General features: G+C 30.8%; 1 protein-coding gene across 1 annotated transcript in view; it reads right to left on the bottom strand.

Annotated features, from left to right (window-relative positions):
- Positions 1–6,606: 6,606 nt before the first annotated feature.
- LOC123302840 overlaps positions 6,607–14,130 on the bottom strand; it is a 68,716-nt gene continuing 61,192 nt past the window's right edge. The window contains exons 17-18 of the mRNA XM_044885930.1: positions 13,463–13,471; positions 6,607–7,033 (exon numbers count right to left, since the gene is read on the bottom strand). Coding sequence (XP_044741865.1) covers positions 6,672–7,033; positions 13,463–13,471 — 371 coding nt within the window. The 3' untranslated portion in view covers positions 6,607–6,671. The remainder of the gene's footprint in view (positions 7,034–13,462; positions 13,472–14,130) is intronic.

The raw sequence follows: 14,130 nt of genomic DNA, 5'->3' as shown, positions 1-14,130 counted from the left end.
CATTTAACAACCTTTCAAGTCATTAGAAGCCAAACTTTCCGAGTAATAGACAATAGTCTCCGGACGCTTTTTTAATCTTTATTTTATTAATGTATTTTTACATGTATTTTTTTTCAGTTTTATCTGTGTATCAAACTTTAATTAAGTTTTTCTCAAAACTTTTTCGGTTGTCAAATCGGTAGTCGAAAATATTCGGACCGATTTCTCCTATACTTTGTACATTTCATTTACATACTAAATAATAATTTCTGAACTTAATTTTTTTTTTCAATTACTTATTTTTTAAATAAACAAAAATAATAATTTTGGCAAAAACCAAAATCTAAATCAGAGTTTTTTGAGTGCACTTTGTTGAATATGTATTATCAATCCTCAAAAATAAAATTTATGTTTTATTTATTTTAAATAATAATATCTTGTAAAATAAAACATGAATCATATTTGTTAAAGTAACCACATGTGTGTATGTTTAAGTTTGACCAGAATAATCTTGTAAAAATATTATTGTATTAGCCACCATTATATCATATGTACATTTACTTTATGAAGTGAAATAACTAATTTCACTTCAAAACTTTTGTGAAATATATTTAACAGTAAATATAATTATTTTCGAATATTAATAAACCATATTCTATGATATTTGTATTCATAAAGAAGACGTTTGTTATTTAAATTTTTCAAAAAATATTTTTTTTCAAACATATAAATTTTCAGACCCTATGAAAATTATTAAATACAATTTTATTACCATCCTCCCTTCATTTAGCTTGTTTTTCAATATAGCATAATTTAAAAAGAAAGTGGCATAGTTCCTACCGGGTGCTCACGACACATCTTTTTTTATATTGTTGATAAAATAAAATATGTTAGAGAAATCTTAAAATACAAATTCTCAAAAATTTTCATATCAATGCATAAAAAATTTTACCAATCACTGTAAGTTTTATAATTAAATCGAGAACACTGTAATCGACAAATAAGGAGAAACTAATTATCACTTAAGCAACAACAATTGCCAATATAATATAAAATTTACTGCCCAAAAGTAAAAACATTATTTTGCAAATATGTTGTAAATAACAGTATTTACTGCACATTTCTAATAACTCCTAGAATTTTTCAGTTATGGGCTGCGAATGACAACAATATTGTTTTTAGGACGTAAAAAGTGAGGTGTAAAAATTGGGTCTTGAGTCCAGAGATCAATATCAACACTTGCAGAGAATATATTGGTAAAAACATTTGTGTACAGAGCGTACGTATGCTGGTCATTAAGTGTTATAATATATTGGTTCTAAATAAAATAAAATACAAAACTAAACAAATATCAAGGTAACCTGGTGGCAATTTTATATAAAAAGCTCGAAATTTTTTTCTGTAAAATTTGCATTGCTAACATATTTTAAAAATTTTAGTACAATTTTTTCGTTAAAACAGTTTACGAAAGCCGAGAAGAAGAGATACACGACAAAAGAAAATCGTCTCTATCAAAACGAAATCTACTGAAGAAACAAACCAACAAAAGAAAATTAGTTCGGATCTGAAATCCGAAAGGTACGAATTCTCTTAAATTTATAATTTTTTTTTGTGATTTTGTAGTATCTAAATTGAACAGTAAATTTTAGACGTTGATTTCAATCCGTTTTTGAATGATTGATTTTAAAAATTTTCATCTAAAAAAGATTGACAAAAACAATTGATAGTTAATAATTATTGATAATAATAAAAATTATATAATTGATTTTTTTGAAAATTTGCTTTCAAATTTTATTGAATTTTAAAAATTATCCAGTCAATTATTTTTGATCAATTTTTCTATAAAATTGTATTTTCTCTAAAAAACTCTATTTTGTGGAACATGTTTTAATTAATTATTTTATTATTCCACCGATTTATTAAAATATATATTTTTTAAACAATTAAAAGACATCACTGTATTTTTAACTACTTATTTAAAAATGTAATTTTTTTTTGGTGACATATGTTTTGTACCAAATTGGTCATTTTGTCACAGTGTTTGAAAATGACCAATTTGATAAAAGGGATATAAAGAGTGCAATTACTGCTCGTAAGATATTATTTATGTTTTTATGTTAATAATTTTTAATTTATTGTTTTAAAAAAAGTTAATATAAGTTGCAAGTTTTTGTCATAATCAAACAAAAAAGTAATATCGTCCATTGAACAGCGTGCAATAATTGCTCGTAAAGTATTATGTAACTTTTATGTTCTAATTAATAATTTATTTATTTATGATAATTAGGAATGAATAAAATTAAAGCGATAGTAAATAGATTTAAAAAATATTAATATAAGCTTCAAAAGTTTGTAAAACCAAACAAAAAAATTAATATTCAAAAACAGCGCACAATAAGCGCTCCTAAAAAAAGATTTTATAATTTAAAAAATGTAAAAAAAAACTTTGTAAAAATAAATAGAAAAAATAAAAATTTGTTTTTAATTATTTCTTCAAATTTATTACCTTAAACGTTTGAACTGCGATTGATTATATTTATATTTGAAAATATTTCAGTTATCGTTGTCATTATAAATTCGTCATGTGAAACTTAAATATCCAGTAACAAATTATTTTGCCTGTGTTGCAAAATAATTTGTTACTGGATATTTAAGTTTCACTTGACGAATTTATAATGACAACGATAACTGAAATAATAATTATAATGTAATTCGCAAAAAATTTTAATAAATATAGAAAATAAGTCAGAAAAACTCTGAATAATTCTTTTGACATTTTTATGAAATACTTTTTTTAAGTATTAAAAACTCTTACTAATTCTTTTTATAGCCTATAAATTTACTATTGAAAGTTTTAAAAAGTCGGAATAATTCTTTTTACAGCCTCAAAAAATTATTAAAAACTTTTTTTAAGTATTAAAAACTCTGAAAAAGTCTTACTAACTCTTTTAGTAAGTTTTATTAACTCTGAATAACTCTTCTGGCAGAGACCGAAAAGATGGAATAATTCCTACTTTTTACGTCTTATTAGATCTTATTCAGAGTTTATAAGACTTTTTCAGAGTTTGTAAGAGAAAGTAAAACTTTAAGAACTCTTATTTAAACTTTGTATGACTTTGTAACAGTTTATTTTTTCCATAAGGGCGGTGATCATATAAGTCAAAATATTAATAAAAAATCTCTAAAAATATTACTGAAGAGTTTTTAAGAAATTAAATTAAATGCTTCAAGAGAAAAAGACAAAAATTATAAACTAATTGTTCATAATCAAGTATTTAGGTGTTTAGTAATAAAAACAAAAGAATATTTAAATAAAAAAAGATTTGGGAAACTTAAAACAAATGAACATATAAGTCAAACATTATTATAAAAACTCTCTAAAAATTAATGAAGTATTTTTAACATAGTGGAGTAAATCTACCGGATTTTGATAATCAATTCGGAATATTTTGGATGTAGGCTAATTTTTTTAAAAAGGTTTCTTTTGTTTTAAAAAACAGATAAAAAGAGTTTTCCGGTTCCACAACGTTACGCACGAGTTTCTGCACGCGCTTGTGGGACAATTTATCTCTACATTGTTCTCTTTGGTGGCGTTTTCTTGAATATCGCTACTTATATTGATTGGATTGAGGCGAATAAACAAAATAATTGTTTTCGATGGATTCGATCCCAAAAAGTAATTTTTTGGGATCGAATCCTGAACATAGTAAAATAACCTCATATTTTCAACCTGCTTGGATAACTTTTCGGCATTGAGTTGTAATTCTGAAAGATTGAAAACTTCCAATCGTTTTTCTCAAGATGGAGATTATGTATCGGACTATAATTTACCACACTTTTTATGAGCAGAAGTTACATCTTCTTCTAGAATTTCAATTCAATTCCTTCATTTTTCGAAAATTTATCAGAGAAAATTGAAAATATGATATTACTGTGGTTTTCTTGAGATTTTGAGGTTATTTTGCTATGTTTAGGGCTCGATAGCAGGTAAGGTCGATGCAAAAATTTATAACAAACAATTCCTTTTTATTCGCTTCAATTCGATCAATCGAAGCAGAATATTCAAGAAAACGTCACCAAAGAAAACAATGTAAAAATCCTTTTCTTTGTTTTTTACAACGAAAAAAAAAATTTTTTTGTTTTTAATTAGCCTTCTCCAAGTTTTCCGAATTGATTATCAAAATCCGGTTCGTTTACCCCACTAAAGAAGTTAAATTAATGATTTCCTAAAATTATGTACAAATAATTCAGATTCTAGCATTCAAATTTTCAATGAATAAAACAAAATACTAATTATATAAAACAATCCTGTCAAAATATATTTTAAATCTAATCTTATCGTATAATTATTAGAACGGTTTAAATATTTTGCGAAATGACTTTTCTTAAAAATACTTTTAGAATGTCAGGAAAAAACAAAATTAAAACATTTTTAACGTAGATTAAAAATCCTGTTGCGGTTGAAATAGTGAAATATAATAAATAGTGTTGCGGAAACAGTGAAAAACTTTAAGTTTTTCTTTAATTAAGAAAAAACAGTTTCAATTTTCATTGGCACTTAAGGATGTACGAGCGCCAGGGCAATTTTGAATAAAAGGCTTAATTTTTTTAAGGGGGGGAGGGTGTCCGATTATGGCAATAAAGGATAAAACGCTTGATTTTTTTTTTATATGAAGTTGAAAATTTTAGGGGAGAGAGTTTCCCGATTATTAAAATAAATAAATGACTTCAAAAGTAGGCATATTTAACATTGGTCTTATGGAAAAACGACAGATGGAAGATATGTTTTCATAGATTTCTTTAAAAAGTCAATAAATTATTTAAAACAAAAAAATCCGTTGTGCCCTACTAATTTAGGATGTATGAGCACAGTAATGGGGACAAAAATTTTAAAAAATATACATTTTAAATTTTGTTGGTGAATTATATTATTACTTGATAATATAAGACGAAAAGTAGGAATACCGAAAATTGAAAATTTTGTTTAATTATTTAGTATCGATATTTCGAAAATCAAGGCAGATATCGAATAATTTTATTCTTATTTTTCGTTTACATTAATGAGGTTATAATAAAATTCATCATCAAAGTTGAAAATAAATTACAAATAATTTCAACCGCAAGTCTAAATTTACCTTTTCACTCGTACTACCTTTAAACTACTTTACCGACTTGAGTCTTATTTGTGTATATTTAACAGAATGTTAATTTTAACAATTTAATTATGTATATTACATGGGGTGTACATTATCAGGGTGAATGGGATTACAGGAGGGACACAAGGGACAACAAACTTCCTGATTGTTGCGTTTATTCTGTGATTACATCCACCTTATGATCCACGGGTTAGCCATGCCTTTAATGTAAACGAGTTACCCCGGCCTGCAGGTTTTTTGTCCCTGGCGTCCACCCTTTGATGGCATCGACCATGTGATCCATGGATTGGTCATACCTTTAATGGGGTTGAGTTAGTGAGTTTTTTGGTTCTGGGAATTTCAGAATCCAGGAATTATGGTGCGAATTTATTTGATAATGCAAAAGCACTACAAGAAAATAAGTAAATATAATAATGCATTTCTTTAGTATATTTCTTTAGATTTTTTTTAAATACGCGTTCATTCTGTAAAAGTATTCAATCATACACAAACAAGATTCAAGTTGGTAAAGTAGTTTTCAGATATAATGCGTATGCCATATTTTTAAATATTAGTACAGTGCAACCTCGATATAAAAAATCGGAAGGGAAAAAGTAAAACATACTCGTTATAACAAGTAATTCGTTAAACTGAGCCTTGTTATATTGAGGTTAGGTTGGTCTAAAGTTTGTTATAAAGAGGTAATTAATGATATTTCGTTTTTCTGCGACGGATAAGGAACACTTGTTACGTTTCTGAGCCATTATTATTAAATTGAGAAATTAGTTATATTGAGGTTCGTTATATTAAGGTTGCACTTTACTTAAAAACATAATTATATTGAGTATATTTTTGTAATTTTTAGCATATTTATTAATATACCTTATTTATTAAATTTGAAAATAGGTGTTTTTGCATCATTTTTAGATTGCTGTTATATCGTCAAAAATAAATATCTCTCACTAAATAATTTTTTTTTAAATATAAAAGATTAATTTAAAAATTTGAAAAAACATGGGTGTATATTTCGATCACAACAAAATTTATTATCGTTGGAAATTTATCTTAAAGTTAATTTTTCAACAAGTTAGACAATTGTTTATTCAGAAAATTTTCTGGAATTTTCGTTTTCATTGTAAGCTAAAAAAATGCTAAAAAAATGTATTAGAAAGTATTCAAATTTTTAGCGAATACAGCGAGCTATCACACGTATTTTTACGACCATTATTTCGATAATTTACCAATTTGAACTAGTTAATTAGACTAATTTGTTAATATTTCTTTCAGGTTTTAACTCTAAATTTGATAATAAGAGTTATGATTTAACACAATTGCAAAATATTTTTTATTCTAATACGCATACAACCACTGGAAGAATAAATAAGGTTAAGCTTATAAATTATGAAAATAACAACTGAAGGCATGGCCAAAATAATATAATCTACAAGCCCATACGCATATTTTTATCGAAATTGAAAAATTGTTTGGCTAAAAAACTGAATTGTTTGTGCTAAACTATCAGAATATTAATGTATCAGAAACCAGAAAATTGGTAATTCATAAATTTAAAGTTGTTAATAATTGTTGTCCCGTTGCAATAATAAACTGTTGAATTTGGTTTGCGTGTCCAGAATTCTTGCAAAGTTCAATATAACGTGAATATTTCTTCTTTAATATTCGTTTATCTTTGTTAATAAAATGGCAATCATCTTTACTTATTTCTTCATCGCTTTGTGAATCTAAATCACTTAAATTATCATCTAAATCATCTAAATCTTGGTAACTTTTTACTGAATCACTCTTCTTATCGTGTTTATCTTCAATTTCGTTGAGATAATCTTCTTTCATTGAATTTTCTAACGGTAAAACTTTCAGGAAACGATCGAATGTATAATTTGTTGCAAGATAAAGAAGTATATCTAAAAAAAATGTTGCGTAATTATTTATATTTAAACGTTCATGTATTTTAGTGACGTATTAAGTAAGCAAGCTCAAGAAGAAAAATTTTTGTTTGACAAAAATCAAGAGCATTTAAAAAGATATCAGTTTCATTACAAACTACAGAAAGAAGACGCATTCGGAATCACAGAATAAATATGACAATTTTCGCAAAAAAATAGGGTAAATAATAAATCAAACAAGTGAAAACAAACAATTGTTTGAGTTAATTGTTGAAATACTATTTATAGACAATGTTGATTACGCAATCGTTTGTTTTTTAACGTCATGTAAATAGAGAGCCACATGCATGTCACACACGCATAGCTGATATTCTCACATAATATATACTATATATTTTGCGCTTTCAGGGGAAAACAATGATGTTTACGAAAAAATGTTTCAAACAAAAGTTGTTTATTTTTTTATAAAGAACAGTTTTTACATTTATTTTATTTTTCTTCTATTTCTAACGGTTTATAAGATGGGTCCTATGGACCCATTGACCCAAGACAAAATTGACATATGTTGCTCATTTACCAACTCAACCTCACTTTTTACGTCTTGAGCACGATATAAAAAATTCAGCTTGATAACTTGTTTCGTTTTTGAGTTTTCTTGTTATCGGACGGACCGAGATTCAAACAGACAACCGGAAATGGATTTTATGAACACCTATACCAAAATTTTGCTCGTAGTATCAATCTCTTTAAGCATTATAAACTTGGGACTAAACTTATTATTACTTGATATATTTGGACATGTGCATGGTATAAAATTTACTAGATAAAGGAAGTATTATACTAATACATTTGCACGCCATCTTCTAAGCCGTATTTATAAAACTAGTTCAATACTTTAGCTGAACTGGTTTTGAGATGTCGTGTGAAGATCCCTATGATGGTTGATTGTGACGTACCCATCATTTAAATCTAACAGACAACAATTTAATTATTAAAATTCAAAAAATTTATTGACAGCTATAAATTCATTTTGAACAATTATTATCTTTTTTTAGATTTAAAAAAATAAAAACAATCATCGACTCATGGCTACCACCAGTGGCGAATTAAGGTTCTATGCCATCCTAGGCCCCATCCAATATGGCTGCTTTTTTGCTTTTTCACTTAAGTCTTATGCTCAGGATGCTCCATGTTATGCCGAATCTGAGAGTGGCTACAACAAGTCCACGTCGATTGTTGAGATTTCAAGCAGGGCATGCGAAAGGTTTTAATGTGCTTGATTACAACTAGGTCATTTAACTGTGTCCAGTGGACTTTTAATTGAGACTTCATACAACATGGATGTGTTTATTCTCAATATAAATTTTGTTATCAATTGTTACATTCATTATATTAAATTGCATAACAATGAAAACAAAAAACAACTCATCATATTTTAACTAAATTGTGTTTTCCATCTGTTTTCAAATTCCTACACGCTTTACGTAAGTTATTTATTATTATTGCATTAGTAAACTTAGTTTGAAATACATTTATTAACTGAATATCAATTTTTATTTACTTTATCGTCTTAAATTTGATTGATTTATTCTTTCTATATTTTGTTTAAATTCGAAATACAAAAATAACTCGTTCTGAGCGCCGTGTCTAGCTCTAATGATCCTACAGGTCCAGATCTACCTCCTATAGATATGGACCCACCGGTCCTAACACCCCTAACTCCCTTTGACGCCATTCCCATAAACTCAAATCCCGATGTACCAATAAATATTACCCCAGCCCAAACACCTGATTCAACAAAAAACAATGTAAAAGAACCCACCAAACTTATAAAACATACATATACTTCTACTTCACGAGGCCCTTTTAAAGTTTTTATAGAACCCCTATCAGACTAAAAAAAAGTATTGTGTCCCATTTCTTTCGGAAACATATTAGCTAAAAATAAAATCCCGGATATTCTAAAAATAGATTCTTTAGGCAGAAGCCGTCTTTTTGTCATTTTAAAAATTCAAACTCTGCTAACTCATTTATTACCCAAACCCTCCTTGCTCAAAATGACCTAAAAGCGTTTATATTCCTATCCATTGCGTGACCAGAATCGGACTCATACGAAACATTGGCCTAGACATTGACGAAGATACTCTTTTACAAAATCTCAAGTCCCCATTCAAAATCCCTAAAGTTCACCGTATTTCCAGACGTACCAAACCAGAAGCAAACAAAATAAACGAATCGGACGCAGCTGAATACCAAAAAACAACCACAGTTATTGTCACCTTTGAAGGAAATACACTTCCAAGAGAAGTATCAATATTTTAGTGCCTAAGAGCTGTGGAAATATATACATTTCTCGTTACACAGTGCTTCAATTGCCTTCGATTCACTAAACTACTATCAAACGTTTAATGGCTACAGAAGGCCTCACATTTCACGAAGCCGCAAGTCAAGTATTCGATCCCAAAAAATTTTTCTCTCCACTTCTCATTCCAAACGCCTTCGCTATTGTCAATAGAATCATTACTACCGCAACACCACAAACCCAAATACCGGCTCTAGGCTATTCACATGTAGCGAAAACCTCAATTACAAAAAAACGGAAGCCTCTCTCTCCATCACCTCCACAATCCCCCACTTACACCCGTGAGCATCAATCCTTTCTTATCAATTCAAATGGTCGATCTCCTTCCACGTCATCTAACTTACCCATTTTTAATAATAGCTACACGAATAAAAATAAAACTACCCAACCTAATTCCAAAACATTAGAATCATACTTTCAAAATGCCCTTCAACTTACAATAACAGACCCAACTACAATGAAAAAGTGACCCAACTCTTTAAATTCATAATCGGAAATGGCAGCATCTCGTCACCTCCAAATCCTTTAATGGAACATTCACAGTCTTTCTAATAACAAACCAAACCTACGCCACTACTTACCACGAACAGAATACACGTAGCCCTCCAATCGGAAACTCGGCTTCAAGCCAACTCGTCTGTTCGTATTAGGGAATATCACACATATCGCTCCGATAGGGCAGATGGATATGGAGGTGCTGCAATCCTTGTACATTCATCCACCCCCTACCAACCCATGCCTTTACAATCTCCTTATCTGAATATCCAAGTGGTTGGAATAAAAATTGATAACATTGCTTTTATCTCAATCTACAACGCCCCCAATAATTCCATCTCCGAAATCCAACTAACCAATCTAATATCCAACGTCCATTCTCCATTACTCCTAGCAGGAGATTTTAATTTCCACCACCCCACTTGAGGCAACCACTTAAGCGACGGTGGAAAAATATTTACCGATTTTCTTACGCATTCCGACCTTGTCATGTTAAACGATGGATCTCCTACTCTATGCTGTCCCCCTCCCAGAAAATGTGCCGCTGTTGATCTCAGCATTTGGAATCCGGAATTAAGTACCATGTCCCAGTGGAGAACCTTGGATTGCACTCATGGTAGTGACCACTAGCGCCAATCATCATTTCAATTGGCAAATCATTAGTTACTAACAAGCGATCATTTAGACCACGTTGGTTGGTGAGCAAAGCCGATTAGTCGCTTTATAGTAACACCTTCCGGGAGCAATACTCGGAGCCTACACCTCCATCTGATCCCACTATAGCATACAATACATTCATCAATACAATTAATTCCGCTGCCGATACAGCAATCCCTAAAACCAAGCCACCCCATTCATTGCACCCCCCCCTGCTCCTTGGTGGTATGAAGAGTGTAATCAATTAATATAAGAACGTAGAACCATAACAAAAAACCTAAAACAGAATCTTACAATGGACAATTACCTACATTATCGATTGACCTGTGCAAAAGTAAAGAGAATTTTTAAACAAAAAAAGAAACACTCATGGAAGAAATTCTGTGAGAGTTTAACTCCTACCAGCGAAATATGCTTGAATATTAAAATATTTCGCGAAGCTTCCTTCCCTTGTGCCCAACTTTTTTCGAATCAGGTTTGGAAGGGGGAATTTATGGACAATCTAGCCCCTGAAACGGTTGCACCGGAATCATTGTATATCCTACCTGTGGAATCGAATAATTTATTGGATGCTCCTTTCTCGGTTCACGAATACAGATCTATCATATGCCGACTAAAAGATTCTTCTCCTGGTTCAGATGGCATTTACTATTCTATGATAAAAAATCTTCGTGGCGAATCGGATATTCTTTTACTGAATATTATGAACGATTTGTTTTTGCAAAATATAGTACCTGATGAATGGAGAAGTTCTATTATTCTACCCATATTAAAATGCAATAAAAATCCTGATTCTGCCTCGTCCTACCGTCCCACTACCATGAGTTCTTGCCTTTCAAAAATCATAGAACATGTGATTAAAATTAGACTAGAGTGGTGGTGTGAACACAACTCCATTCTACCTAATTTCCAATTCCGTTTTAGAAGGTGGATGGGTACAACGGACAACCTCTCCTTACTTTACACCGACATACTAGACTGCTTTACAGACAATAACTATATTGTAGCGATATTCATTGACATAAAAGGAGCATTTGACAATTTACTAACAGACGTACTGATCAACAAACTTCTGCAGCTAAATGTCACGCGCAGAATCACACGCTACGTTCAAAATCTTTACACCATCGAAATATCACTCTTCTACGCCATCATCCTTAAATCCACAGAACAGCCACCTTGGGTCTTCCCCTCTTTAATATATATACATCAGGTATTCAACAACTCCGTCAGTACAATATTAAAATCCTGCAATTTGCTGACGATATAGTTGTATATTCATCCAATAAATCCTTAGATTCAGCTAAAAGTAACGTTGCGAATGGTTTAGTTCGGCTAAAAGACATTTTGGATGAACTAAACTTAAGTATTTCAGTCACTAAAACTACCGCAGTCCTATCTTCCAGGCATAGGGAATGTTCCTCAACCTATCCCATTTTTAGATTCAAGTATCCAATTCCAAAACTTTGTAAAATTCCTCGGAATTACCCTTGATCGGAAGCTCTCTTGGCGTGAACACATAATGACGTTGACCAACCGTGTCAAAAGTGGACTGAATGCTATGAAAGCGATTAGATCTACGTGGTGGGGTGCAGACCCTTCCACTTTATTAACTTTCCATAACACCTTCATCCAGAGAGTTTTCGACTATGGCAGTTTCCTTCTCTCACCCATAACGCAATCCAAATAATCTACCTTAGATCGAGCCCAATACCAATCCCTCGAATATCATTAGGCCAAATGCGATCCTGCCCAACAAATGTACTTCTAGTTGAAGCAGGTATTCCTCCTCTCCATCTCAGGAGAATCTATTTAGCTAAAAAATTTATCCTAAAAAAACTGTCCTTTTCTCGACACCCCTTAATACCACTTTTAGGTCAACTAAATATAAAAATGCAGAACTCTTGCTACTGGCGACTTAAACCAATCCCAGCCTTAATAATAGCATATCGTTTCTTTTTTGAAATCCCTATACACCTTAGCCCTTCCCTTCTACACTTCACATTTCCCCTTTCTGCCGGATTTATTTCGAACACTGTAAATTTCAACTGTGGCTTGGAGAAGGGAGATGTGAATAGACCTGTACTCTCCAATCTCATTTTCCAAAACTTCCTGTCATTGATTTATTCAAATAAACATTATATATGCATTGACGCATCCAAGACCGGCACTCAGACGGTTGGAGCAACTTTCTATCACAGCAACGCAAAGATATCAAGCAAATTTAAACTTAATAACAAATTTTCTATTTTCTCTGCTGAATGCGTTGCTGTGTTAGAGGCTTTAAAATATATACTTCAATCCCATATAGCTGATGCAATAATGATATCTGACTCGAAAAGTCTCCTTTCGACCCTACCCAATCCAATTTCCAATCCTAATAATTCCTATATTATAATTCCCTTATAAAGTACGAGCTCTATAAAATTTCTAATCAAAATTATTTTGTTTCTTTAATATGGTGTCCATCCCATATTGGCGTACGAAGAAACGATACTGTGGATTTATTAGCTAAATAAGAGGCACTCAATGGAGAAAACAGCATGTATCTACCACCATACAGCGATCTCTATGTAGAATGTCGATCTCAGATTATTGAGGAATGGCAAATAGAATGGGATTATAGCAGTTAAATAAAAGGCTCTGCAATAGCTGCATTACAACCGATACCTATTCTTAAGCCATGGTTCGACGGCCTACAGCTCGACCGTCACACAATTGTGACCATTGGTAGACTTCGAACTGGATACAACTGTTTACCAAGACATTTAAATAAAATCAAAATAAAAAATAATGCCCATTGCGCTTGCGGCCACGATTGTTGTGATGAAAATCACGTTGTCCTTGAGTGTCATCTTCTTTCCCACCAAAGAGCCATACTTAATAGAAATATCAAATCCCAAAATGTCGCACTTCTTATTAATATATCATACCTCCTGTCCCTAAAAAATAAAAATATCCTTAAATATATAGCCCATTTCTTTAAATCTTCAAACAGCTGTCTAAATCCCCCTCAAAATACACTGTGCTGTCTTTTAAATGTCACACTAATTTTTCTCTACTGTCTAACAATCCATGACCCTCAACATTTATGTTTGTAATCTTTTCCCAGCTCCGATGGGTCTCGGTAGCGCCTTCCTCAATCCTGCGTATTACATCCTAGCGTCTATGTCCCCACTTGTTTTTGAAGTTTTTCTCTGTTTTTTTTTTAAATTTTTGTTATTTATTAAGGATGTATGAGCATGACAACAATGTTTGATTTAAAGGCTCAAAATTTGTTTGTAGGTAGTCTTTTACTCAAAGAATATGTGGTTAAAATTTCAGTTTAGGTATCCGTGCAAATTTTTAAGAAAAAAGTCATTAAATATCGATATAAAATACATTGGCTCTTATGGAGGAATCTCAAAAAACGACATATTTTGGAAGTTTTTGATAATTTTCATTTGGAATGAATGAAAACAAATTTTAAAAAAAACTTTTTAATAGAAAGTAAACATATTAGCAATGAATTAGAAAAGAAAAAAACTAAGTGTCACCGTCCATATAAGGGATGTAAGAGCAGGGTAGATTAAGGGTTAAAATTATTTTTATCTTATTTTCA

Source organism: Chrysoperla carnea, chromosome X, assembly GCF_905475395.1.
Source record: "Chrysoperla carnea chromosome X, inChrCarn1.1, whole genome shotgun sequence".
Classification (NCBI taxonomy): domain Eukaryota; kingdom Metazoa; phylum Arthropoda; class Insecta; order Neuroptera; family Chrysopidae; genus Chrysoperla; species Chrysoperla carnea.
The sequence above is the reverse complement of the archived record's forward strand: the minus strand, read 5'-3'. Positions and strand labels throughout refer to the sequence as shown.